We start from the raw sequence: 27,539 nt of genomic DNA on the forward strand, positions 1-27,539 counted from the left end.
TGGATACAAAGAGCTTTGTTTTGTTATCACACAAGCAGGTGCATGAGTTGTGACTTTATTGTCAATGAAAGTTCCTGTCAGTGCCAAGTGTTATGTAACATGGCAGACAGAGTGAGGCTTAGAACTACAAGCATGTGCTCGCCAGGTAGCTTGACACAGAGACCTGCTCTCACCTATACACAGGCTTTTAACACAGACCTGCTCTCACCTATACACAGGCTTTTAACACAGAGACCTGCTCTCACCTATACACAGGCTTTTAACTAGGGATGGGTATCGTTTGGTTTTTATCCGATACCGGTACATAACCGATACTTTTAAAACGATACCGGTGCCTAAACGGTGCCGGAACCGATACTTTTATAAAAAATAAAAAAATGTTTACGATTGACGACATTTAAGAAAGGCTTTATTGCCAAATATATGAACTGTTTAAAGTAGATTATATATATAAATAAATACAAAACACCTTTTAACTTAAAACTTAAATAATATATGAACTGTTAACAAAAGTTTAGACTATACTTAAATAAATACAAATAAATACAAAACACACACACACACTCTGTACAGACACTACAGCTTCAATACTTCAATTTTTTTTCTTCAAATTGAACAATATATTAACTGTTTAAAGTATATTATGAATATAAATACATACAAAACACTTGGCTTCAAACTTTTTAACTTCAAACTATGAACATTATATTAACTGTAAACAACAGTTTATAGTATACTTAAATAAATATAAATAAATACAAAAAACAGCTTCAAACTTCTTTTGCAAAAATATGAGCATATTTGCCTTTGGAGTCAAAAATGTATTATTTTGTTTGCATTTATTTCATGAAATTTCACCATTTTATGATTTGTTTATACCTATCTTTTCTATCTTGTTTATAGTTAATCTTGTTACTTGAACACACAGAGTACGAGAAAATGTGTACTGCCCCTTTAAGAGACTACCGTCGGTTAAGTATAGCTGTCATCTCCGTTTATTTTTCAGTCTTCGGTTGCTGATCTGCCGTTGACTCTTTGCCTTCTCTCCCCTCTTTTCACGCAATTGTTTTGTTGCATTTGCTGCACGTCGCGATGTTTGAATATTTTGGTGCGAAATACAGCCACACTTTTGACCGTTTACCTTTCGGTATTTTCTCTGTTAAAAGGTTGATGGCTAGTTCTGTTTGTGCTTGCTCTGTGAAATGCTGCATGCTCTTCACTGTCATAAGACTGTTGCTATGAAAACACCAATGAGCGTGAGCGACACAGGACAAAGTTTACATTGGGAGCTGGGGCAGTTTTACATGTGCCCCGCGGAATCTGCCTAGCAACCGTTTTCAATTGGCTCAGGCACCGAAATGAAGCACCGAAATCTGCGTTGCATTTCGGTCCGGGTAGGTACCGGTTGTATTGGAATCGGTTCCATATTGGTACCGGTTCTCGGTACCCAACCCTACTTTTAACACAGAGACCTGCTCTCACCTATACACAGGCTTTTAACACAGAGACCTGCTCTCACCTATACACAGGCTTTTAACACAGAGACCTGCTCTCACCTATACACAGGCTTTTAACACAGAGACCTGCTCTCACCTATACACAGGCTTTTAACACAGAGACCTGCTCTCACCTATACACAGGCTTTTAACACAGAGACCTGATCTCACCTATACACAGGCTTTTAACACAGAGACCTGCTCTCACCTATACACAGGCTTTTAACGTAACTGTGGACAAATACTTCTCTGAGTCAGTGTTGTTTTGTGTTGTTTTTATAAAGACCAATTACTGGCATTTCATGAAAACTGTTAAAACTATTTTGTGTCGTATAGCATTTTAGCTCTTAAAACCTTTTTGTCACATGACCGCTACTATGGACCGCTACTTGGGCAGCACTTAAATGATCAAGATTAAAATCTTCTTCTACAGTACAGTCTCATAGAAATATTTTACAATTTAATTTTCTGAAGTTACATCCAGCTGCCAATACAGCCGAAAACATTGATGCTTGCTCCACATCAAAAGCATGCAGTGGAAGAAATAACTTTTACTGCACCGCAGACTGACCATTATTCAAATTCATCCAATATGGCTGACGCTGAGCAGTTTACATATGGGGCAAGGGGCATCAACGAGTGCAATTTATTACAATACTTCATTAACACAGGTCATTCTAATCTAATTACTCATGTATTCCTGAATGCATTCCTTCATTTCTTATGTATTTCTCTTAAATAACAATAAGACAGCAGGTGATAGCCCAGCATATTCCGTGAGATCGATTCCTACTCATTTCCGCTTTGTTATTTTTCTTCACTTCCCAATTGTGCTGCTGTGGGATGGAGGTGTTCCACTGTTGAATTCAGTTTGGGAAGACTGGGTTTGGTCTGGAAAGGGTTTTATAAACAAAATAAAGGTTGCACCCAATGTTTTCGTCACTCTGCTTAATGCTGGTTAAGTGTTGCTCTATGACATCAGTCTCAGGTAATCAGTCTCTGGTCTTGGGTGTTGGCTATCCTGCAGATGTAGACTGGCATGGGTTTCAATTATGAGAACTTGCTGAATGGTTGGCACCTTTGGACTTAGAGAGGGTCCATTTGACTGCCGGGATTTAAATGCTACCACATGCATAGCATAGGGCCCTGATAGAGCACAGATGTATGAAAGAGAACGTACACTAGTTCCCTTCGGACTTAAACTTTACCAGAGTGCTATTTCGCTGTCCACCACACAGTGGAAGGCTATTATAGGACCGTTTTAAATGGACAAGATTGCTCAGCAGTTAGATCCTATGGCTTCTGGCTTCATGTTCAAGGTGTCCATAGAGCCAAACACGTATAGCTATTTCAAGTGATGCCTGTGCGTAAATATCCTTCTCCATCTGGTCATATTGTTTGCATGCGAGGACACTTCAGAATCACACAACTGGAAGACCAGAGTGAGAACACAGGCTCACGGGGCCATAATTACAACTGATTCAAGCTCTGCAGAGAGCAAGATAACCATCTTTAATCAGACCCAGGAACATGGAGGTTTTGTGTACAGATTCTCGGTGAAGGCTGCCAATAAACTTACAGACAGCTGGCATGCATGGGTCCAGACTAACACAGACATAACACAAAGCACAATGGCTCCCAGAGTGGCTTATGTAATACATTGCGGAGGGAGCCAGAAATGTGTGCTGCAGAGCCTGTCATCAGCTTCCACGTCCTGGTTTACGTTTCCTCTCGAGCTCTGAGTGCTCCCCTCTGTCTTTTCCTCTGTTTGATGAACGTCACGGCAGTGCGCTGTATGCTTTCCATGGCAGTAACCAACACCACAGCCTGCCTCAGTGCCATAGCGGGCAGAGAAAATCAAAAACAGGACAAATCCAAAGGGACAAATAGTAATCTGAGGTTGGCCATGACAGTGTCAGGTCTGTAGGACTGCGTGTTTATATGTTATGTCGGGGATATCACACAAAATATCTCAGCTTTTTACCTGGCAGCAGCCCATTTTGTTCAGTAACACTACTTTCATTTAGGTTTTAGTGTGCAAATTTCACATTCTCACTTAATCAGCATGAAGCTTATGGTACATAATCATGGTTATGGTAAGTGTTGATTTGATCAACAAGACAGGCTGAAGCTGCATGCAGAAGCGGTCAAATTCCATCCAAATTTAATTTGTTTCTGTGGTATTTGTCTTTCACAATTAATTTCCTGTATAGACATATATATATATATATATATATATATATATATATATAGTAAGGCAACACATAGTACACTTAACTCCTCAGGGGACAAACATAAATATTTATCATTAGAACAACTGCTTGTGCTATGATGACTGTTTTTCTCTTCAGATCGATGGAGGCAATAACTGAAACCTAATAAACCCCTCCAGTCTCAGTGTATGAAGTTAGAGCACTTCAGTTTGAGTTAAATTGGTGGATTTGAGCCCTAACATCTGATCCAGTCTTTCAGTTTTGGCCCAAATCAGGGTTTCAATTAGTATGGGAAAAGGGAGGCTTGTGTTACATTGTTTGCTTTAATCTCTCCCTCTAATCTTGTTTGTAACCTGTGAACCCTTTGTAACAGCTAGATGGGATATTATAGCCTGAGGTTTTGGCTAGCTGGATTCTGTATTGCCAGAAAATGAGAAACAGCTCCCTCTGTGCTGCTGCCTGCTTTGAACACTACAGCCGATCGAGTCCAACAAGTATACTTTTCATTGACCATTGTCAACCAAATCCAGTTTAGTGTGGACATCATGTTTTTCTCCCTAAAAAAAACCTAGATTTACCAGAACAAAGCAATAAAACGGTTCTGGAAGTAATAATGGCGTCTTCACAAACACACACGCTAACGCTTGGCTGAAAAGGCACATGTGGTCTCGCACAAAAACATGGACAAGTGCCTTATTGGAATCTAAAACATAAATCTAATAAGGTTAACTGCCAAAAATACACAAAATGATATATTTTAATGATTTTCTTTGGCATATTGTGTCTTAATAACACATGCAAACAAAACTGTGAAAAGACAAACATAAAATGCATCTGTATAACATTTGTATTTGTGTGAAAACAATAAGCATTAAAAGACAACTTTACACAGCTGAGTTGGTGCCATCCACAGGGACAGGGATCTTTATGCACAGCGCATGCTCTGCAAGTGATGCCCTTCAACAGGATAACAATTTTGAATGAATCTCAGTAAACACAACCTATACTTTCATCCACTGTTTATGACTTCATTTTAGTTTGTCTTGTTTGCTGTGTAGTTAGCAATTAACCCATCACCATAATCTGTTTCCGTGTACAGTTCTGTATAGGTTCATGCATCATGCTTGTGTCCTTAATATATTGAGTGTGTCTATGTGTTTTGCAGGCATGCCTATGTGTGTTCACGCCCCTGACAAATGTGTTTGGGTGTGTACACACATGTCTAAGGGCAACACTGTGTAGCAGAGCTAGGTTGAATGTTGCACATTAACAGTGGTGGATTCATGGGCACACAAACAAGCAAGAACCTTGCCCTCCCTCGCCCACCATATCTTCTTCATCTCCCAGGTCTCTGGTGCACACTTACTCCCCAAAGGTGCGTTTGTTCCAGTCATGATATTATTGCTAATTTTCAATTTGTGGTTTCTGTGGTGTATTACTATGGAGCTAGATATAAGCTATGGAGCTACATAACACCCATGTCATTCCATATTTCATTTGAAATCAAGTGTGAGGCAAAAGCGTTAACAGTTTAACATCTTCTTGATGTATAATAATTATGCACGCAATCGGAGAGCATTCAAGTCTCAGACACATCACTGAGCCTTACAGTAATGGGGCTTGGTGCTGATGTACAAAGGAACAGAACTAATGTAAATCATTTTCATTTTGTGAAATGTCTGGAGAACAGGAACCAATCCATCAGAATTCAGGACATTGCATGCTCAGACCTGGTCAATATCTTTCAAACCTCAGAGCTTGAAGCACGTGAAGCCAAACATGCACCTGTATTTAAATATGAGCCTTTAAAGGCATGTGGTGATAGAAAGCATATTGCCAGAAGTTTTCACATCTCACAAAGGCCTACATCAGAGCTTTGGATGTCTTATTCTTTAGACCATTACATTCAGAGAAATGAAAGACAAAGAAAACATTAAAAGGACTTAATTAACAATGGAGTGATCCACTTTCTGCAGACACTTGGTAGAGGTAGCTGTGTGTCTACAAGACCCCTCATGTATCTGTGTGTCTACAAGACCCCTCATGTATCTGTGTGTCTACAAGACCCCTCATGTATCTGTGTGTCTACAAGACCCCTCATGTATCTGTGTGTCTACAAGACCCCTCATGATTTCAGGTTTCCTCTTCTTGTCCTGAAGAGAACTAAAGCTTTCTCAGAGTATTTCTGCAGAGTGGGAGAGAGACTTGGCACACACAGACAGTGAACTGGAGCGATCATCAATCAACCACTGTAAAGTTATGTAATTTCACTCTCACAGAAAGGGTGGGAGTCATAGCACAGTGACAGCTGGGGCATCTCACTTCCACACTGTAGTTTAAGAAATCAAGGAGCACAAACACCCTTTCACATAACACAGAACAGTTTAGGCCTCCAGCTCCACTTTCCAAATTGCCCTTTTCCTCAGCCTTTTGGTCTGATTATGTGAAGTCCCCATGTGTATTCACCTCATGCATTAGCTCATCACATTGGCCCAGCAACATCATGCAATGTTGTGTGGATGTGCTCTGGGTTTACTCTGAGCTTTATCCTTGACTTTTATTTGAATGAACGAATGAATGAATGAATGGATGGATGAATGAATTAATGAAATTAAGAGCATTCCAGCATTCCACAGTGAGCTCCTGCTGCACATTTACCATTCATGAAAAAATAGTTCATTGCTTAAATCAACAGACAAGATATCTACAGGAACAGAGAACTTACAAAATGCAGATGAAATCACTACAATTTCACCATAGTGGATATAATGTATGAAGACCATTTTCGCAGATATTTTGCTTTGTTCATTTCTAATGTTGGGGTGGAGTGGGTATGCAAAACATTCTGTGTAAATAACATCACAGTGTTTTGCTATACCAAATCAAACAATTCTTACTTCTAGGTAGCACGTATGTCTTTTTCAGGTGTTCTGTATTCCTGTTTATCCACTGTCAGAGCAACTGTTAAGTCTGGGTCATTTGGGAATGGGAAGAATAGCTCTTTTGTGTAAACCCGTGTCATATTTCATTGGCACTTTTATTGGATTAGCTTCTGCTGGTCTCCAAAGGAAGCCATTATTTAGTAAAAGAAAACTTGCATATCCAGGTTATGTATCATGGTAACATTATTTATATTCTGGAATGACACTGCCATTCTGTATTAAAAATAGATAGTGAGCTACTGTCATATCACTCATTTTGTTTTTGGACAAAAGTAGTGTTACATCCCACAGTGAAATAACAGATATGACTACACCTATTAATCTGTGGAATATCAGATTCTGCATTTTCCAGAATGAGACTAAATATATCGATCTAAACCAATAGCCTACAATTTAGGTTCAATTTCACTATTGTGACTCATCAAGAGATTATTGTAACATACAGTGGTCAAAGGAGACTTGAGGGAGTACAGAAACACTGGGAAAAGTGAAAGTAACGTGAGGATGGAAAAGCTGTCGATGTGCCCGCGACAGGTGTCAGCCGTTTGTCAAAGCAGGAGGACTTTTATTTATAGCCTACATGCATTTTCACCCCAGCAACCAGGAATTCCACACTGCTAATGTCAGTGCTGAAGTATATGTGAGGGAGAGCGAATGAGAGATAAAGATTTTTTATGAATTGTAGTATCTATTGTAGAAGAATGTATCACGTCTTTCTCAACAAGTCCTGTAAATCCCTCTACGTGTAGTCTACTGTATATCAACTCTGTACAGAAGATAGCACTCATGAATATGGAGTCTTATCACTCTAAGGGGCAGTGTTTCTTTGGTCAACCAGGAATGTGCCTAAAGCCCTGGGTGCAAAATACAGCTGAACATTTTATCCTAGCCAAGCCTACTCTCCATTTACTCACTCTGCGTGTTTGAAAATGATTAATGCCTACAGTATTATATCGTTTTAGTGTAATTCTATCGGTTATCAATTAGAAATAAATAGCACCTGTAACATGCACTAGAATCACTGTCATTTCTCTGTCTTGTGTGAAGGCTCAAGGCTGTGATAGGCAAGACTCACAGAGCTGAAAGAGAGGAAAATCAAACTCGTGGAATTTAGGGCACGGTTTACAGGGCTTACTGTTATGTTGTATGCAATACGAGGGTTCCATCTTGTGGCAGAAAGAACGACGCACTCTACATCAATGTTATTATTAGTGCTGTCAGTTTAACGCGTTATTAACGGCGTAAAAGCAAACCCATTTTAACGCCGTTCATTTTTTTATCGCGAGATTAACGCGAATTTTTTTTATAATTTTTTTTTTTTTTTTAGATAAACATTCTTTTTGGCCTCGCAAACTGTGTAGTAGGCGAACGTTACGGTTTGAGTGAATGGTGAGCGCGATACCGCGAAATGGATGATAAAAAGCTTCTGAATGGAAAGTTTACTTTTAAAAGTTGTGTTGTGCAAAAGAAGCGAGCTTCACTGTTGTCTGAAAATGTCAACAGGCAGCTGGCTGAAAGCAAAGAAGTAGTAGGCTTACCTTTTATTGGTAACCTAACTGTTACGGTTCAATGTTTCTGAAATAAGAGGCCTGACTGCTATGTTCCCAGCGAACTTGAAAAAAAGAAAATATTAAGCCATGGTTTAACTGCACTATATAGGCTGAGTCCTTGTTTACCTGAAATGTGCACTTTATAATTTTATTTTGTACCGCCCTGTTTGGCAATATTGGTTTTCAATAAAATAAAACATTTGCATAAAGCAAGCCAATCAACTTTTCCATGTTGATAAGGGCATTCAAATAAAAATAAAAAGATGGAAAAAATAAATAAACGAAGGGACATTTAGAATAGATAAAAATTTGCGATTAATCGCGATTCATTTTGAGTTAACTATGACATAAATGCGATTAATCACGATTAAATATTTTAATCGTTTGACAGCACTAGTTGTTATGGCAACTTTCAGAAGATAGTCCCATGTTAATTTACATTAGACATCAGTCTAAAAGTTAATCAGCCATTTATCAAAAGGAGTGAATCAGATTGATTTTCTTGGATAATCATTAGGCCCTGCATCAATCTCTTATTTAGTTGTAGACGAACAGCCTATATCTCCATAGCTGACTAACAGAAATAGAAATTAAAAGTAGGCCTAGGCCATTTTTACTTTGTGTCACATTGCAGTGAAATATGAAACTTGTGTGGTGACGAGATGAACAAAAGATAGCCTACAGTTGAATAATGGGAATGAGCACCACCTGATGTGTGGAGGCGTTAGAGTTTTAATAAATTAATAGTAGGCCAATGACACTTGCCTTTGAGACCACTAGCAAATGACATGTGGAACAGCTCGTGCGTTTGTCGCTGTTTGCAGATGCCGTCAAATAAGATGGTGCCAATCTGTCAACTGAGGTGAAATTTAAGATGCCACTTTCTGCCCCACACACACTCGGGTAGTCCTTCCACTTCATACAGCATATTCTTAGTTCACTTCAAAGGTTTCCTCCATTTTGGGACCTCCTCATTCATAACAACATTTAGGGTAAGTTACGCACATTTAGTCTAAGTTAACATTTTTCCATGAAGTGTATTTCCATTAATGCAATTTGGCGTCATTTGTAATCTTGTGCAATATGCAGAGCAATGTTCAACATGTAGCGTAGCTATTTGCAGTGTCCTTTTAATAACCAGGCTAACTCAAATATAAGCAGGCAATATATTTTGATACAATGCCGTTTACAGCTCTGTTATACACATTTGATAACTTAGCCTGCAGCTTTCATATTTATCTCCCAACTCGTGATGCGCTCAGTTGCTCACTTGTGGTCCTGTGAACAGGTCAACATTCATTAGCCTATAAATCAACATGCGGATGAAATAAAAACGAGTTGGACTTCCGATTTTATCTTGCGGCTCAAACTTTTAAGTTGAAATGGGAAAAGCTTTACGTGTGTGTAACGTCACTGTTTGGAATATGAACATGGCGTCTCACTGAGCGTCGTGTCAGTGTAGGCTAATATGACACTTTATAAACATGTCCATATAATTAAGCCTTTTTATCTTTTGTCAACATGATTTTCACTGAAACAAATCACGACCAACAAGACAGTTGCTGTAGGGAGAACGCACAGATACATTTGTTTACTTCTCATCCCTCAATAATCTATCAATTGACTGATGTAGCCGTTTTTGGGATAACTTTCACGTTACTTGAGTTTTCGAGGCTTTAAGGTCGCTTCACAACTGATTCATCGGTCTGGTTCTCACCTGACACTTCCTGGAAACTGGGTATCTGTCTGTTTACGGGACCAAAATGTTAGCAGCGGGAAAGGTTGGGTGAATTGATCTTGTTTTATCTTATCAGATTGACAGAAGACAGTCGTGCACTCATTATTACTGAACTTCATATGCTCACTCGCCATTAGCTTTTGAGGAATGTTACGCATCCCCTCAAACCTTTATAATCTCGTGAACTCTGGCACTGAGTTTTAACTGGAAATATTGTCTCATCATTATTTCATCAGTAATCGACTTCAACCCAAACCAATAGGCTACGCATGATTTTTATGCCAAAACCAGTCGATCATAGATTAGTCTTCCTCAACCACTTGTCCACCTGCTGGGAATTACCAGGTGACTTCTTTCCCTGTACAGTAGCCTCCCTGCAGCCCCGTAATGAACAAACTGTTTACTCTTTTCTGCCGAATTCAGGTGAAAATAGATTAAAATGTGTGCTAGACATTGACATTGACATTGATCCACTGAAAATGAGTAGCCTATACTGCTTACTTAAATACATTTGTTGGGGCTACTCAAGTAATAGGCAGTATCACTGACATGGCAGAGACCACCGCTGGCACTAGTGGCATATTTGCTTTGCCTACAGGACATTAATTAAAAGCTCTCAGCCGCCCATTGTTTATTGCAGACACATTTACGTATATGATCACTGAACATATTCTTATTTGTGAAATTTCTTTGTGAAAAACTATGCTGTGCGCTTTTTCTATAGTGGGAAAGTGACTCAGAAACCACCATGCCTGGGGATGAAGTCCGCCAAAGAAAAGGGGGGCGGTCTAAAAAGTCCAAAAAGGGAAAGGGCAAAGGTCAGGGTGGTGCCACCAATGAGCTGTTGAAAGGTTTTGATGCCCAAGATGATACCCAGCTGCTGCCTCCTCCAATGCTACCACCCAAAAAGCCTGTGGAAGAGAAGGTCAAGACAACAGAAGCTAAAGCTGATGAGGAGTCATCCATATCCATCTGTCTACAGGTGCTCTTCCCCTACCTGCTTGCAGGGATGGGGATGGTGATGGCTGGCATGGTACTTGACTCTGTACAGGTGAGTCATTTAGCCTTGATTTGCTAAATGTTTGTTAATTGTTTTATGTGCTCACTGGTAAATTGATATTTCAGGTCATCTTTAAAAACAATGTTGGTTTGCTGTAACATCCCCCCAATAAAAGACAGTGGGTAGGTGAAAAATGTTTTGTATTAGGGTAAGGGAATAAAATGGAATATGAACCCTGGTCACCTTCCGACAACAGGCTTCTTCACGTAACACAGTGTCCACAAGACATCTTTCAGTGCCTCAGACATAACCACTAGGTCGCTTTCTCAGCAGCCTCAGACAACTCCACTACCAATTCCACATACTTTAGCTTCTTCCTCTCAAAGGCTTCCTCAATCACATCTTCAAAGAGAATCGTCAATTCAATAAGGTAAACAATGTGTTCACATTCAGAATACAACACCATGTCTAGTCTCATAGCAGTCACAACAATACAATGTGGCTTCTCATGGATTCCACTTCCTCACTGTTGTCTCTGTTGGAGCAGTGTTCTTGACTGCTGGATCCTTAGACTGAGATAAAGTCATCGTTGGAGCAGTGTTCTTGACTGCTGGATCCTTAGACTGAGATAAAGTCATCGTTGGAGCAGTGTTCTTGACTGCTGGATCCTTAGACTGAGATAAAGTCATCTCCAGGCTGGCCTTGGCACATTTGAATTACAAGCTGGTCATCGGTATCTCCAAAATTCCTTTTCCATACAATATTATAGTATTTAGGTAACTGGCAACCCAGGCCATTTCCTAGCTGCCTTATTTATGATCATCTCAAGTGTCTCCACTTCTGAAATAGCAACTTTATACCCAGTCAAAGGCTACCCTGCAAACATCACAGTTTAAATTTTCCAGACAAGAAGGTCTTATCGATGGTATTCTCTAAGCTCTTTAACCTGTTCTTGGTCACTCAACGGGGCATTGTACCACCTGCCTAAACTCTTCACTGGTTTCTCTACAATAGCCTCACCATCAATATAAAAATCTTCTACCAGTTTTCCTTTATATTTGCTGTTTCATCCTTGCCCATTTCAGATTGTGTTTCAACTAGGCTAACAGCCGATGGGCACATGGAGCCGTTTTTGTAAGCATTGTCCATATAAGTTTGGATGTGAGGTAACCGAGTGCCGTCCTACAGCCTTTCACCACCAACAACCCATTTAGATGCCTAGACCTCCTTTTCCATGGTGAAAGCCAACAGTGAAATGGTGTATCCAGCCATGATCTCCAAATACTACCAGGATGTGGTGTAGGTACTGGTGTTAAAGCACAACCAAATATCCTCAAAATATGCTTTGACTAACACTGAGAATTTCTCAGGGACCTGAAAGTTACTGAATCCCTTCCACAACGGACTATGTGGCACTGATCCAAAGGCATTAGTGATGTCCAAAAATACCACAAGGAGGTCTCTGCCGTCTGTTCTTGCTGCCTACATTTGATGCCCAATTATTCAACTATGTTCTAAACATCAAAAAATCCTGGATCACAGAAATATGTGTCAAACTATTTGCCTTCAGATAGGAGACCAACCTCCTTTTTTACCACACTAAAGAAGATCTTTCCTTTCACATTCAGAAGACTGCCTTCAGAACACTGCCTTCAGAAGACTGCTTTACTTAGAGCCGCCTTCTGTAGCGTAGCCAGTCTACTTTTCACTTCTGCCTGCAGTACACCAACACATTCTCTCTCTTTATGGGCAGATATGTTAAATTCCTTGTGCTATTGGTTGGGGTCTTCTCACAGTGGGCAAACCTCTCACTGCAAATCTGTCAGGTGAAAGTACTCATACCCAATAACCTAGCCTAAGTATTACAACATAGCGGCACTCGTCAGGTCGAATAGGGTTGGGCCCAATTTCATTGAGTTGGTGGGGTTATGGCAAACCAACATAATTTGAAGGATGGCCTCAGGGAGTAGTCCTTTGAAAAATGTAACTTGCTTTTACTATGACAATGTTTTCATTATGTCCTCCTATATGGATAGTTGCCTTTTTCAAATTGCATGAAATTGCATACATTTTAGGAAAACCAGGGGCACTTTTGGGAAATGACCAGCAGTGATAAGCTCACCTTGTTGATGCACTTGAATGCTAATGCCCTGCAAGTAAAGCAGACACAGCCCCTGCCATTAGGCTACTGCCTGTCCCCTCCCTGTGGTGGGAAAGTGTCATTCATTGTGTCTGACTTTGTTGTGACAAGAAATGCAACGCACTTAGTCTCTGAAGCCGGCTGCCTGGTGGTGGTGATGACCAACAGATTGTTTTCCTCATGGTGCCCAAAGGGTTGTGCAAACACTCAGAGCAACAGTGTCAAACCAGCATGGGTAGAGGTGGACTGACGGTGCTCTGTGGCAGAAATGAGCAAGTGTGCTAAGTCAGAGAATGCTTCATTTAGGCATTCCATTTCACACATAACTAAATGATCTTGTCAGCTTCATTGCTGCTGTAATGTATTGATTGACCTTATAGAGCAAGCCAAATATTTTAGAATCAACATACTACAATGTTCCCGAAACATTGTTTGTTCTTGTACTGTGAATTTGTTAAATGATCAGTTGAATTCATTGTCTTTGACAGCAACTGTATATCATCCAAAGTGATAGCTAATCAAATTCAAATGTTTACAAGTGAGCTTATTAGGCAATTGTCAGTCATTGTCATCATACCAATTTTTAAATAACATCAAACCATACCTGTGATCTGGGAAAATGAATGAGTGCAATGATGTTACCCTGCTTTACACGTTTTGATTCTTCACACCATTTACGCAGTCTGATGGCACTGCTGAATAAAGACATCGTGTTAAATCATTTGAGCAGGAGCCCGTTGGCAGCTAGGCAATTGAATTGATTCCACTATTAGTCTTCTCAGTGGTAATGTGAACTCAATAATGCCACTCCCCTGTATAAGTATAAGCGGCTCTGGTTCTCAGCCAACCCCACCTCTATTGATGCGCAGTGAGTGATGTGCCCTTACACTCAACTACACACATCTTTTTAGTCTCATGATGAAATTGCTGATGCAGTGTGTACTAGCACAGACATTTTATTGGGTGTGGTTTTAAACCTTTGTGCCTTGTAATCACATTTAAAGTACCGAGGTCAGAACAGTATTTATTGCTCAGTGTAGAAAGCCTTTTAATCTTTCATTATGATAATACAGATTTGTTTGAGGATCTGAAATTATATCTGTATTGGTCCAAGTGGAACCATGTTCAGTATACAGTGTAGCTGTAGGGAAGACTGGGGCAGAGCAATCCTGCTCTGTATTTCCCTGCCCGTCCGTAAGGTGCACTTTAGCTGAATCATTGCTCTGGTGGGGGCGTCCTCTACCTCTGTCCCTGCGTCTTGGCAGCCAGCGTAAGCTATCAGACACAGCTTTCAAACCTGCTGTGTGGGTCCTGTCTGCCTCTCCTCTCCTCCTTTTTCCCTCTTTCTCTCTCTCTCTCTTTCATCATGATGGTTTCAGGGAAAACACTTCCATGATGTCTGAAGTCTGCAGCAGGACCTCAGAGAGATGAAGTGAGATATTCTGGGAATGAGTCAGGAAGGAAGCAGAGCAGTGACAGAAAGAAGCTTTGCATATTGCCATGCACTGGCCAAGGGAGGGGCTAAAACAGATCAACAGAAGAAGAAAAAAGGCAGCCCTGTGACATGTGTTTCTGTCAGGTCTTACACCTGTTAACCCAAAGAGACCAAACCAAAATATCAGAACAGACTTTCTGTGGGTAAAACTGGGAAAATGGGAGAGCAAAAAAACAGTGAGAGATCAAGCTGATAATGATGCAGTGTTTTCGTGCGCTTGCAAGCAGGCAGAGAGAGATGGAGGGAGGTTATCACTATCAGAGCAAGGGACTGTGGAACAGTGAGTCACGACGACAGTGACGAAGACACTGCTCCTGCTCTCTTCCGGACTAGCCCTCCCCATGTGGGGAACACTTCTGAATTTTTACCCAGCACGAGGACAGCCTTGAGCTGGGCAGCTTTCCCACCAAGGGCATCAGGGACGCCCTGACTGGAAGGTGCTCCCCTCTCCTCACCAGTTAGCCTGGAGAAGAAACCAATAGGCAACCCATTTTCAAGAGGAACGTAGTTGCCTATCTAAAAGGGATACAATACACAGAAGATTGAGACTTGCACCTACTGCCTCAGGTTCTTCTGTGGAGCTCGAAGGATATCTGTACTGTCAGAAATGAGTGACTGAAGGATTTGACTGTTTCTTCTGTCAGACAAGTAGAGATACGTTGGCACTGATTAAGTGTGTCCTCTCACGTGTTGCACAACTTAAGGAGAAATATAATTTTTTTAAATTCAATCTTCATTGGGGCACTTCATTGGGAGACAGTTGTGTTTCCACGAATACTTGGTGCGAAACATAAAAAGTCAGTTGGTGCCTACTAGTCACAGGATCGACAGGGTCACTGGCACCCACTCCATTGCGTCCCACTGCTGCTGGGAATGGGGTAAGTGGCCATGGTGGTCACACAGCTGGAACTGGAGCTGTGCTATCAGGGCCAGAAGCTGAGGGGCTTCACGTGTAAGCTGACCCGCTCTGCCCATGGATTCCTGCCCGAGAGCTCCTGCCTCATCGCTGCCCAGGTTCTTGTGCCCTTCCTGGTGGCTGGATTGGGCATGGTGGCAGCTGGTATTGTCATGGATATTGTGCAAGTATGGTTTCTCACAGAAAATATATTTTTAAATAAATTCTGAATGTCCACAGAACACTTCACTGGTGTATGTTTGTGAAAGGGCCTTACAATGACTTAAGGTTCACTAATGCAGGAATTTTAGCATTTACTTAGCCTTTATCCTTTCAGGATAAACAGTACTACCTTTCCATATATCACAGTCTTTTAAAATCACAATCAAGTTTGGCGATAGTAGCGTATCATTGAGGCTTTACATTCCCACTGTAAACTGTATGATGTATAGTATTTTATGACCATTGTTTGTGATCAGATCATGCTGGGTTTTTTTCCATTTTCAAAAGAGGTATTACGGAGTTTTGTCTTAAACAGCTAACTGCCAACAAACCTGGTTTGAAGTGACAAAAAATAACATAGTTGGCGCTGATAAAAGCTAACTAGGTTGCTAACTGATTTATTCCACCAATATATTTGGCTATGTTCTGCTTTTCTTATATTTTCATGGGGCTGCCAACTCAGAGCACAAACTACCTAGTGAATAGCTGGATTTATGAAATGTTTCATTAGCGGTCCGCTATGCCTTACCTTCTTTCATATAAGGTATCAACTCCCCATGCATTGGGTTTGTGTCCTTGGTCATTAAAGTTATAGGCTATGTCTCAAAAACGAGTACTTTACGAAGTACACTGCAATACAGTGCGTAGTGCACACTATGCACTTACATCTGTAGTGCGTTCCGTCGCTGATTAGTGTTGTCTCAAATGGAATACTGACGGACGCAAATGTGCCAGCCTTTTACCCATAAATCTGTGCGCCAGCTCCCTCCGGCCAACTGGAAATTTTTAACAAAGATGGCTGACCAAACTCCGCTGACGGCCGTGTTTTGTACTTTTTTTGGGCGTTTTCTCGCTTAGATTTTTCAAAAGTTACAGAGAAATAGACACTGTACTATCAGATAACACAGTTATTGTAACCAGCAATAATGGTTGAAGTGATTTGCGAGGCGTCAGTCAGCCAACTTGAAAAGCTGCCGAAAGGGCTCCTCCTCTTCCGCTACGTAGCCCAGATGGCGCCCGTTTAGGGCGAGAAGTGTTCATCGTTCCACACTGCATTTTTTTACCGTTTGCAGTGCGCAATCCGGGTACTTTCAGTGCCCTGAAATCTGCTGGTTCTGTCAGTTTGAACGCCCTACGCCCTGAAAGGTGTTCTTCAGTGACACAAGTGTGTGGGACTGGAAGGGGTCTCAGCTTCAAACAATGCCCTCGGATGGAATACAGAGGACAGCTGGTGGTGGTGGAGGACCTGCCGAGCGGGCGGAGGGGTGGTTGTGAGAGGCAGTGAGAGTTGTTGTGTCAGACACTCAGCAGCAGGAGAACTAGGCCAGCTCCCAGGGCAGTGGCATGAAGTGACAGATAGCCCAGCACTCCAGAGGGCCTAAAAATACTCTGCCAGCATGACACTGTAGCCGGCTTTCTTATCTAATCATTTGACTGCGTGTCTATTTTTGGAGTGCTTTTAGACAGATGAGTCTGTGTTGAGACACTGTGATTTTCATTCATTCATTCATAAGCATGGATTTGCATTTCGTCTGTTAGTTTGAAGTTCTATGTGTGGTCACCACAGGAGAGATATTACTCGTGCTGTTATTGTTGCTCATGACAATTAGTGAACAAACATTGTGGATTTCATCATGCTGGCTACATTTCTAAATAAGTGTCTGATTTGTTATTAGTGAATAACCATGACTACACAGCATATGAACTCTTAAAGATTCCCCACACAGCCTTTTATCCATCTTCAATCCATCAATGTTGCTTTTGACAAGAATACCAACGGCATGTTCATTTGAAGTAGTGCGTGGATGCTAGGTCATTGTAAGCTTGCTAACTGCACTCTTCTGTACCTTTCTTCTTAGCACTGGGAGGTTTTTAAAGTCATCACGGAAATATTTATCCTGGTTCCAGCATTGGTCGGATTGAAGGGCAACTTGGAGATGACCCTAGCAGCTAGACTGTCCACTGCTGTAAGTCTACCAGAATACATTAACATTACTCCTTTTAAAACGGTTATGTCTTCAAACATGTTATTTTCCCTTCAGAACGGAACATTATTAACATATGGAAAGTCTGAAAATGTTGTATAAACCTATTAACTGTATGTATTTATGATTTCAGCTGCAATATACAGTATTGTGCAAAGGTTTTAGGTACTTTCGTTTCACAAAACATTTGTCATTTTGTATCCTTAATAGCATTAGTGTGTCAATAGGAAATATGATATTATTAATATGAATATATTGAAGTACTTCAGTGAGACATTTATATCCTGTTAAAGAAAGTAGAGTAAAGTAAAGAATGCTGTTATCAATGTAACAGACCACATTGCAGATTTAATTTTTATAGTTAACATTTATGCTCCAGTATATTTTGAAGGCTAAATAAGTGATATGTCTGCCAATGTTAAAAATAATCAAATCTGAAATACACTACTTGCATAAGTATTCAAACCCCTATGCCTTTGAGTTCCAGATTAAAGCAGATGACACATTTTTCACAAATGATAAATTGCCAGTTATTTGACCATAACTGATCAAAATGAGGTACCACCTATGAGATTTCCTTCTGGAACAACCTAACCTAACCATTCTAACAACTATCTAACTATAGCTCCCGAGTAGCAGGATACAACAACAACGCACAACTGGCTGGTGATAGCTGCAACACGCGCCACATGTTGTACCCGGGATCCATAAAGGCCCTCCTGCAGAGCACAACATGCGCTGTCTGTAGCCCATAATTGCTAAACACAACAACATGACTGCCCAACCATAGAACCTAAGTAGCAGGATACAACAACAACAACAAAGCTGCCTTTGTGAGCATTTCACTGGGGGTTTCAAGCAGGCACCTTCCTTCATCAGTGTTTCATTGAATTAGGCCCACAACACCTCCAGAAGGCTCAGCAGTGGTGTTTGGCATCGCACATGCGCAGTCAATATGGATATGTCCGTATCGATTTCTTTTTTGCTGCATGGACAGTCCATATGGAAATTTGCATCATCCTCACAGTGTGGAGACTGTACGCAGACCGTGTCTGCTGAAGTATACCAAACGCCTCATGCTAGTTTTACACCCAGACCGAAGTATGTTTTAATGCGCCAACACCCTTACACAACTTGCAGCCTCCATCTTCTCCACCCACTGACTGAGGTCCTGTGGAGTTTGGAGGACATCGGCAGTTGCTCCAACAATAAATGGAATGCGGTTAGCGTCCATGGCCCCAAGTTCTCTCCAGCTGTTCTTCCTCGTCTCCACATCATGCCAGTTCGTCCATTGCCCTCTTCTTGCTTGCGTACAAAGCTAGTCAGCCTCTTCTCCGGCAGTGTAGCCTTACCCCATGCTTTTCAACCGTCACCAAACCCAAACGCTACTCTTCCACTCTTGTACCTGCTCAATAGCATCCCTATACCGTCACCAAACGCTGCTCTTCCACTCTTGTACCTGCTCAATAACATCCCTATACCGTCACCTAACCCAAACGCTGCTCTTCCACTCTTGTACCTGGCCAATGATATCCCCATGCTGTACTGCGCAATAGTATTGATAGCCTTAACAATGAATTCTCTAAACTCTGAAATCTGTCCTCAGTCATTTAATGTGGAATTGACCACCTGCCTAAACTCTTCACAGATTTTTCTACAAAAGAAAGAATCACCTTACAATCAATATAAAACCTCTCGTCCACCAGTTTTCCCATATAGATAAAAACACTCCTACATTTGCTAGGTTTCTCTTTCATCCTTGCCCATGTCAGACTGTCAACTTGGTTAACAGCTGCCGGGCACATGGAGCAGTCAGCATTGTCATGTCATCCATATACAGTAGGTTTGGATGGGAGGTGATGGGGTCCATCCTGCAGCCTTTCACCAACAACAACAACACATTTAAATGCTCTTATAATTACCTCCATTGCCATGGGGAGCCAATGGGGAAATGGTCCATCCAGCCATGATGCCAGTCTCCAAATGTTGCCAGTATATGGTGTAGTTACTCTTTACTTCTGCCTGCAGTACACTAATACTTTCTCTCTGTTCATCATCTGCTTATTTCCATGGTTTCTTCAGCTGTCTTCTTTCTCGAATCAGCCTTTCTATTACAACCTGTCATTTTGACTTGGCCGGACCCTGCTCTTCCTTCCTACCTTTCTGACAAACTCAATAGCTTTCCATGCCATAGTAATAGATGACCTCACCCATGTGATTCAGTTTAATAATAATAATAATAATAATAATAATAATAATTCATTTTATTTGTAATGCACTCTTCATTCAGAAGAATCTTAGAGTGCCAACATATTAGAAACTAGTTAGAAATTAGTTTACTCTCTGCTGTGCCCTTTGAACCTTCCAAAATTCGATGGACAGATGGAATGAAGACTAAAGAGACATAGTGATTCAAATACTTAAGTGAGGAGCAGACTCCAAGAAAGTATCCAAGTGTTTTGATGTCCAATTGAGCATCCTTGGATCCATTTGAATAAAGTGGAAGTTGCATTACACCACCCAGCTGCTTTTGCTGCCTGTCTCCCAAACCAACCATCCGAAGAATTGGCCGAGGCCACCACTGACCACACATCACCCCAGAAAATCTAAAAGTTCAAGGTGTAGGTGTACACAATCTTAAGAGCTATCCATTAAACTGGACTCTGTTGGAGGGTGGCAAAAAGAAGCCATTGTTTTAGAAGATCCCCATGAAGGCATGTGTGGAGGAGACATGGGAAAGGGTTTCTATGGTCATATGAGACCAAAATAGAGGCTGTGGCGTAAATCTAACACTGCTGATGCCTGAAGAAACACCACCCCACCATCCCGTGAAATATGCAGTGGTAACCTCATGCTGTGGGGATATTTCTCGACTGCAGGAACTGGGAAACTGACTTTTAGAATGGAGGGGAGGATGAATGGAAATACATTCTACACAATATCACAAGAAAACCTGTTGTGTTCTGTTGTAAATCTAAGGCTTGAGAGAGGGATTACCTACCAGTAGGATAATTACCCAAGGCACAAGGCTAAAGCAACACTGGAGTTGCTCAGAAACTGTAAAGGGATCATTCGAGAATCACTCAGTCAAAGCCCTGATCTAAATCCTACTGAGAATCCGTGGCACTACAGTCAAGGCCTGCCATCTTATCAACGTACATGTTCTGTATAAGTTCTACCTAAATGAATGAGGGAAAACACTGAACTACTTGCAAAATTGGTACTGTCTCATTTCTGGCTGTTATTTCAGCAAGCGGGTTCTCTACCAAGTATTAATGTATAGGGGGTGGATACTATACCTATTGAATACTATACTATACCTATCCTATTGCAGGCAGAATGTTTAAGTTTTGAATTACTTTAATTTGAGTAGAAAAAGGAACTAGAACTGTAAATCTATTACAGCATTAGTGTTCTCAATGTCTACACTGACTAGACGAATATGTGTATTTATCTTCTGTGTTACAGAAAATGGTGATGACTTTCAGGGATATTGAATACTTTTGCAAGCCACTGTATGAAACATGTGTCTGTGACCTTCCTCAAAGTACTGCAGCATTGCTTCAAAAAGTTCATGTGAACATATGAAAGCGATACAACAAGCTTTATTTTTTTGCAAGCTGCATGACAGAAGAGAGTAAAAGCAATCCATGTGTTCAAATGTTCCAGCTTTCAGCTTTGTATTGATTGACTGGATTCCAAATGACCTGATCTTTTCCTGTTGACTAGGCAAACACTGGACAAATGGATGACCCCAACCAGCAGTGGATAATGGTGTGCAGCAATCTGGCTCTAATACAGGTGCTTATAATTGCATTACAGCTTGAAATCAACTAATGTCCTCTCCCACCTATTAGAAATGAATAATAGCATTTGACTCAATTGTGTGTATTACAGTGATGTATTATAGATGCAGATACAATAAATAATAAAATATAATAATAAGTATTATTATTTGAATAATGATAATAATAATAAAGAGAATCCATTGCCCCAGTGCATTCATTTATATCTCTGTAAGTTCCAAAGTGAAAATAGGCTGAGACAATAGAGCCACAGTCTTGATTTTTTATCCTAAATCTTATCTTATGCTGATAGGATGGAGACACTGGACCTAAACAGCTTCACTAAAGAAAGCCTGTGTCAGTCCACAAACTTAAAGGTGATCTGTGGTTAAGCTCATTCTGTCCTCTCTCTCTCTCTCTCTCTCTCTCTCTCTCTCTCTCTGGGTGGATGTGTGTCCATCCCCCAGGTTCAGGCCACAGTGGTGGGCTTCCTGGCTGCTATGGCAGCAGTGGTGCTGGGGGCGTTCTCTCGAGGAGGGGTGGAGCTGGACCAGGCGGCTGTGCTGTGTGCTAGCAGTGTGACCACTGCGTTTGTGGCAGCACTGTCCTTAGGTACTGCACTACATAACAAAGCACTGTCCTTAGGTACTGCACTACATAACAAAGCACTATCCTTAGGTACTGCACTACATAACAAAGCTCTAACCTTAGGTACTACACTACATAACAGAGCACTGTCCTTAGGTACTGCACTACATAACAGAGCACTAACCTTAGGTACTGCACTACATAACAAAGCCAATACTATTAAAGTCGGATTCAAAGCTATATTGCTATCAAAGCTATTGCCATGGGTTTATCCCAACAGTTGATTATATATGACTTTTTCTCTCATTCTAGCATCCTTGAAACTAACTGTAAATGTGTGCCGTCCACTCTGTTTCTGTGTCCTGTGCTCTGCTAAGGCTCTGTCAGCAATGCTCCCTGTCCTTTCCCCCCTCCTCAGGTCTGGTGATGATCGGGGTGATAATCATGTCCAGGAAAGTGGGAATCAACCCAGACAATGTGGCCACCCCAATAGCGGCCAGTTTAGGAGACCTCATCACCTTGTCCTTACTGTCTGGAGTCAGCAGCACTCTGTTTGAATACAGAGGTGTGTCTCTGTGGATGGCATTTTGGATATCTGCATTCTTTGTCTACATGCACATATTGTCAGAGACCATGAACACTGTGTGAACAGCCACACTATATATAATGTTTTCTTTCAAATATTGTAGTTGAAAAAGTATAATATACTTTTTTGTGTTAGCCCATGTTATAAGATGTACTTGTAGTAATAGTATATGTAGAGTTAGTAATATGTTAGTATATACTTACTTGAGGACATAAGGTGGCACTGAAATGAGATGTAGTAGACATAATAATATCAAGTATGCTCATAAGTAAAGTGTAGCTGTAACATCCTTTCACCAGAAGAGGTCAGTATTGGTGTGTAAAATCACAAATACTTAATATTGGAACTTCTGGCTCACTGTGATGCTCTTCTGACGGTGCTCTCCCTGTCTGTGTGCAGACGTGTGGTACCTGTCCCCTCTAGTGTGTGTCTTCTTCCTGGTCCTCATCCCTGTGTGGGTGGTCATTGCCCGGCGGAGTCCACAGATCAGGGAGGTCCTCAGGTCTGGCTGGCAGCCTGTCATTGTGGCCATGTCCATCAGCAGGTGCTGGCGCTGGGGTCAATGGGAACACATCCGCCCCAACACACAATACAATGTTCATCTTACACATCTGTCAAAATAATCCTTACAAGTACACAGTATGGTGTAAATGTTTTGGAGTATCATCATGTTTGTCACTAGTACTACTACTAACTTTGTACTTTGTATTGGCTTTTTTTCAGTTTTGGAGGTCTTATTCTTGACAGGACAGTGAGCGACCCTAAATTTGAGGGAATGGCTGTTTTTACACCTGTCATCAATGGTAAGGGGTCTTGTAGCACTGTTTAGATCTGTTTATAGCCAGCGCACCAAGCATTTTGAAACACCCATTAACAGTGTTAGCATCAAAACGGTGAAAAGAAGATATTATTTAGTGATAGTTGAAAGCATAACAATGAGAGAAATGTACAATGGCTAGCTAGATATTAATATACCATTGAGTCGTCATTCTAGCTGGGTAATGTTAGTTCGTTTTGTTTACTAGTGGCAATGGTTGGTAATGAAAGAAAAGTCCTATTGTTAAGCCACAGTGCCATAAAGGGACCAGACGCCCAAGAAATTGAGCCGTGTTCTAAAGTCTGAAGTTGCAGGGTGTCACGCGCCGCCAGTGGGCTTAGCCCCGTTATGAAATAAATATGTGTTTCCCTCAGCATGGTTTAGTTATTGGTCTCTCCGCAGGGGGCTTTCAGGGGAAAATTGCTCTCTGGTACTTCAGCCAAGCTGAAGAATTACCCATATCTCTAAGCGTTTTCAGTATGAATAGGATTTTGATTACAGTCATTGCTCTCCTCTTTTCTAGTCTTTCTGGTGTTTCAGGTGATATTACAAAGGAATAGCTGGCAAATCTTACAAAGCCTTGCAGTTGCATCTGTTTAAGACTGTCTGGCCAGATGTTTTTGCCCACGAACTGCATAGTCATGGCCCAACATTGGCAGTGCAAAGGGACACGCAGAATGGCAAAATAGCCTCCAGTGAAATGACTGCTAGCCACCAGTGCTCTGGTTTAGATTTCCCCTTCCTCTCTTCAGGGCAGCACTGTCCCCTCAGACATCTCATTGTCATAACAGCCAGGCTTGTTGTATAATCATCTTCATTCTCTTCTTTTCTGTTGTAATTATCTTCATATTTATCTTGGTTCAGTACATACTATCGGAGTGTGTAAAAAAACTACATCCACACTGAGCGACTACACTTGTCTGGCAACCCTCTAAGATTTTCCAGACCACTGGCTTCAGACTTGGCAAGAGTGCATCGATGTGATTCAATAATTTATTTGATAAATCATTAGGTTGTTAAATATTTCAGGCTGAGAGTAAGGTAACGGGTGAAGCCATAAGTTGGTCTTATGTTGAAAGCTGGAAAATCCATAAATCAACAGAAAATTTAACTCTCTGTCAAGACGGTATGGAAAAATGTATGCTGTGCAATGTAATCCATAACACCCAACCAAATGCATATGCTAAAAACATATGTTGTCCATTCCCATGGTTTGTGGTTTGAATTGAGAGTGCATGAATGCATATTTGGCTAGCCCTCTATCTTTTTCCTCCGTCTGTTCACTGTGGTCTCCCTTCCCTGCAGGCGTGGGGGGGAACTTGGTTGCTATTCAGGCCAGCCGCATCTCCACCTATCTCCACTCCTGGAGTCTGCCGGGGGTTCTGCCCTACAACATGAGGCAGCACTGGCCCAATCCCTGTGTCACCTTTTTCTCCTCAGGTAGGAATTGAAGACCATGAAGAATATTATATGCTATTATATGCTTTTATTATATGCTTTTGAACTCACAGTAGGATATCATCATCTCAGCCAAGGTAGTTCAGCTGCTATAAGAACTCGTATCTATTATATGCCAGCACCAATATTGCTTGGGTATTTGATCAACTTATTGTGGTTAATTATTTAGAAAAGTAAAATAACAGTAACCATGCTGGTATGAGTGTAGGTTTCACAATGATGGCACTATAGAGCACACTCTTTAATCTCTAAATTAGGTTGGGACCTCCTATGACTTAAGTCATGCTTTGAGTAAAGTGCATAAAATAGCCTTTTCTGTAAAGTGACCGTTATATAATGAGAGGCTTTCCTAATGTTTTACTTCTGTTGGACTGATTCTATCTCTGTGTTCTCCCAGGAGTGAACTCCAAATCGGCACGAGTGCTGTTTCTGCTGGTGGTGCCTGGTCACTTAGTGTTCCTGTCAGCAATAAGTCTTCTCCAGGGAGGACACACCGCCATCACCATCGCCTTCACCTGCTGTTACCTTACTGCTGCTCTTCTTCAGGTTAGTATCTGTTCAGGGCAGGCCACCAGGAAAATCACTCCTTAAAATTCTGCAGAGATCCACAAGTTCCAGCACAATTCAACTTGACTGCCCTGTGATTTGATGATTGAACGATGAAATGGACAATGTGCTGAGTGACACATTTTTTAGGGAAATCATTTTTGAACTGACTTTGTCCTTTGAGGACCAACCAACACCGTACAGCTTTTGCAATTGGCATTTACTAGCTTGATGCTATCTCACACTTAACCAGTTATTAATGAATGATTCCAAAAAGTAAATAGTGAAAGTCTGCTCATTTTGCTCTGGCTTCTGTCTTAAAAGGATGGTCCATGAGAGCAATAGCTCTCTGTTCTGAAAGGACTCAAATGCATGCTGAATTTGATAGCTGTTGATAGTGTTAGGTGAATGGCCTGATGGAGAATGGATGTTTCTTCCTAGGTGGGGATCCTTCTGTACGTGGCTGACCTGATTGTGAGGTTCATGTGGAGACGGAGCCTGGACCCAGACAACTTCTCCATCCCATACCTGACTGCACTGGGGGACCTGCTGGGGACTGGCTTCTTAGCTTCATGCTTCCATCTGGTCTCGCTGGTGGAGGGCCTTGGCTTGTGAGGAGTTAGCCCCCATCCCTGGGTCTCCCCATGTGGCCTGTCTCTGGCCTGGCTCTGGGGCTACCTGATGTCAGGCATTGTATGTCTCCCACCTGACTGACAGTTCAGCAGGACGTCAACCCACTGGGGGATCTGACCACACATGACTCCTTGTTGGCTCATCAACAGGGTATTACTTGACTTGAAAAATGTATGTCTACCTGCGCTGGTGACCACTCATTTTCCTCACAAACTGTTTTGTGTATGAAATTACCTGGAATCATCATATAAATGATCTCATTATAATACACACACAGATAGAGAACTGGATCGTATTGGATTAGGACTGGACTTTTTCTTCGAAATTATCGTTTGTGCCACGTATAATATGAATTAGATAATTTTTACAGTATTCATGGATGCAGGATGCATTGGCTATTTGCAGGGTGTAGTGGGACATAAGACAAAATCTTCATGTCTGATTTTTCAGTACCACATTGTGAAATGACATTCTTAAACATAAGCATGGTATACAATAGTGGTAGAGCTTTCACTACGCCTGTAACCCTAGCCAGTGGTTGCCATCTCCACGAGGTGAACATATAAAGAAATAATAAAGAAAATAATAGAATTTGTGCTTTGCTGTGAGTAGCTTGCACATAAGCAATATACAGTTTCATACACTTTAACAACATTTTATATTTCACTGACAAAATTGTGCTGAATTTGAAACCCCATTCGGTACCACTTGTTATTGTAAATCCTTAATTCACTTCTACATTTGCGGAATTAACTTTATTTCTAACATCATAAGGAAATTGTTTTATCAAATAGGTTTGTTTTTTTCATAAATAAAACAAAATACATTTTGTTGAAAAATTCATTTATTTTTTATTTTTTTGTAAATACGGCAGTAAACAGGAAGCTCCACAATAACTTACGATCAAATGAATACTATGTCCACATGGTTTGTTTTTGGCAGAAGCGTTCCCTCCATAGCAGTGCTTCAGTGAAAAGTCAGACATTCTCAAACCCATGGGAATGATTCATGTGAAGGTGTGTTTAATTGTCTTGAATGTACCCTGTATGATTGATATCAGGACAATAAAAACCTCCTACCATTAGCTGAGGGCTTCCTCATTTTAGTAAATAAGTTTCCCAGCAGTTGTCATTCATGTTAGCTTGTATCCACTTCAATGAGACTAAAAGCTGATAGAAATATCTGAGCTACAATGACTATGAGCAAGGAATCTAAAGTAAGATTTTCACCGATTCTCATATTATGAAAAACTTTTTCCAACTCCATGAATTTTCAAAATGATTTCTCACAGTACCGAGATGCACACAGGCTGTCAGGAGTTACACCTTGGGTGGACACGAGGCCTCCTTTCTCTACACGGGTCCACATTACTAGTCATACATAGTGCACAAGAAGTCACACAATAGTTAATACTTTGCACACCTCTTCAAAATCAGTCAGTATTGGATTT

General features: G+C 41.1%; 1 protein-coding gene across 7 annotated transcripts; it reads left to right on the top strand.

Annotated features, from left to right (window-relative positions):
* The first annotated feature begins 9,016 nt into the window (after positions 1-9,016).
* On the top strand, positions 9,017-27,173 carry LOC105894324 (solute carrier family 41 member 1). 7 transcript variants are annotated; one of them, XM_031566750.2, is made up of 11 exons: positions 9,017-9,193; positions 10,664-10,990; positions 17,551-17,658; positions 21,406-21,477; positions 21,929-22,106; positions 22,468-22,614; positions 23,035-23,179; positions 23,359-23,438; positions 24,758-24,892; positions 25,308-25,456; positions 25,898-27,173. In XM_031566750.2, the coding sequence occupies exons 2-11, from the start codon at positions 10,688-10,690 to the stop codon at positions 26,069-26,071; spliced, it is 1,491 nt and encodes a 496-aa protein (XP_031422610.1). In that variant the 5' UTR covers positions 9,017-9,193; positions 10,664-10,687; the 3' UTR covers positions 26,072-27,173. The 7 variants fall into 7 exon arrangements, with proteins under 7 accessions (XP_031422610.1, XP_031422606.1, XP_031422609.1 ...); XM_031566746.2 differs by lacking the exon at positions 9,017-9,193 and adding an exon at positions 9,589-10,362; XM_031566749.2 differs by lacking the exon at positions 9,017-9,193 and adding an exon at positions 9,591-10,284.
* The last annotated feature ends 366 nt before the right edge of the window (positions 27,174-27,539 follow it).

The sequence above is a fragment of the Clupea harengus genome, chromosome 4, assembly GCF_900700415.2.
Source record: "Clupea harengus chromosome 4, Ch_v2.0.2, whole genome shotgun sequence".
Classification (NCBI taxonomy): Eukaryota; Metazoa; Chordata; class Actinopteri; order Clupeiformes; family Clupeidae; genus Clupea; species Clupea harengus.